This window comes from Dama dama, chromosome X (assembly GCF_033118175.1).
Source record: "Dama dama isolate Ldn47 chromosome X, ASM3311817v1, whole genome shotgun sequence".
NCBI classification, from domain to species: Eukaryota; Metazoa; Chordata; class Mammalia; order Artiodactyla; family Cervidae; genus Dama; species Dama dama.
The window spans coordinates 11,032,943-11,035,030 of NC_083714.1; the positions used below are offsets into that span (position 1 = coordinate 11,032,943).

The window sequence follows — 2,088 nt, forward strand, 5'->3', positions numbered from 1 at the left end:
AAAAAGTTAAAAGGCAAGACACACACAGAGATATTAAAGGTTTCTAAAATCACAGAATAAGGTTATTCACAGAATATATAAAGGTTGACAACAGGGGATTTCCCTGGTGGTCCAGGGGCTAAGACTCCAAGCTCCCAATGCAAGGGGCCCGGATTCAATTCTTTTTCAGGAATTAGATCCCACATGCCACAACTAGAGATTTTGCATGCTGTGACTAAAGATCCTGCATGCAACAACTAAAAAAAAAAGTTCCACATGCCACAACAAAGATTAAAGATCCTGTGTGCTGCATCTAAGATCCAGCACAGCCAAATTAATTAATTAATATATTTTTAAAAAAGAGTGGCAACAAATCAACATGACATACAGTCCAATAGAAAAATGATCCAAGGATGTAATTTGGTACTTCATAGAAGAAGAACCCAACTGGACAAGAAGCATAATAAAACTATTCAACCTTACTAGTAATCAGGTAAATGCATATTAAAACAATTGCTCATTTTACAGTCATCATTGAAAAAAATCAATGTCTGATAACATCAAGTGTGGTGACAATGTTGGGAAGTAGGAACTCACACACTTCTGTGGGAGTGTACATTGGTTCAACTACTTTAGAGAGTCATTCAGAAACTCCTGATAAGCATTCCCTAAGACTCAGCAATTACACCTCTAGAGGTTAGCACTCCTTAAGACTCAGTAATTAGAATTGGAGGAGTGTACATATAATCTCTAGATTATAGACAGGGGATGCCACTGTGGAAAAGTGAGGAATGCAAACAAGTCACTAGGTAATTAAAACACAGTGTGATCAATTCTAAAATGAAAGCAGTGCAAGATGCCATTGGAGTATTCAAGAGGAAAAATCTAATGAGTTTATAAGTGAGAAAATTGAGACTTAGGTTAACCAACTTAATGCTTAAGTTCACATAGCTGGAAAGAGTTGAAGGAAGGAATTCCACTCAAATTTTCCAACTCCAGATATCTCACATGATTAACTAGCATGCTTATTTTCACCCATACATTAAAAGCCTTCCCTATTTAAAATGTTTGTCACAACCTTAACTTGTTCTCAGCCTTATCTTCTCTAAATTTACCCAAGTGTGATTTCTTCTTGACTGAAATCTGTTAGTAGAAGGTGTTTTCATCCTACCTTACTATGACTAGATTCACCATTCTCTTGATGTGTTCAAAGGGTTTCCATACAGAGGAGCACAGGATCTAATGACGCCATAATGTCTACTTTCTATAGCAGAGATTCATTTCATTTGAGGATTTTAAAATTTATATATGTAGCTCTTCCCTTCTGTGGCCATTGCTGAAGCGCCGGCGGCCAAAATGAAGTTCAATCCCTTTGTGACTTCTGACCGAAGCAAGAATCGAAAGAGGCATTTCAGTGCGCCTTCCCACATTCGCAGGAAAATTATGTCTTCTCCTCTTTCTAAAGAGCTAAGACAGAAGTACAACGTTCGATCCATGCCCATCCGAAAGGATGATGAAGTTCAGGTTGTACAAGGGCACTACAAAGGGCAGCAAATTGGCAAAGTAGTCCAGGTGTACAGGAAGAAATACGTCATCTACATTGAACGAGTGCAGCGGGAGAAGGCTAACGGCACAACTGTCCATGTGGGCATTCACCCCAGCAAGGTGGTTATCACCAGACTAAAACTGGACAAAGACCGCAAAAAGATCCTCGAACGTAAAGCCAAATCTCGCCAAGTAGGAAAGGAAAAGGGCAAATATAAGGAAGAAACAATTGAGAAGATGCAGGAATAAAGTCATCTTGTCTACAGCTTTCATTAAAAACTGTTAAAATGAAAAAAAATTATATATGTATATATATGCTATTTTTTAAAATTTTAATTATCATTTAAAAAAATTTTGGCTGTTTGGTATGTGAGGTCTTAGTTCCCTGACCATGGATCGAACTCTCACCCAGTTCATTGGAAGCACGGATTCTTAACCACTGGACTGCCAGGGAAGCCCTGAAAATTTTTATATATTAAGGGAGTATTACAAATATGGCAGGTATTATAACAAATATATTTGAATCTCAATTCTGGGAGTCTACATGGGATTCTCCAGGGAAGA

At 37.8% G+C, this 2,088-nt stretch overlaps 1 protein-coding gene across 1 annotated transcript; it reads left to right on the forward strand.

Annotated features, from left to right (window-relative positions):
- Positions 1 to 1,299: 1,299 nt before the first annotated feature.
- LOC133051543 (large ribosomal subunit protein uL24-like) lies at positions 1,300 to 1,816 on the forward strand. The gene has a single exon (XM_061136048.1). The coding sequence runs from the start codon at positions 1,336 to 1,338 to the stop codon at positions 1,771 to 1,773; it is 438 nt and encodes a 145-aa protein (XP_060992031.1). The 5' UTR covers positions 1,300 to 1,335; the 3' UTR covers positions 1,774 to 1,816.
- The last annotated feature ends 272 nt before the right edge of the window (positions 1,817 to 2,088 follow it).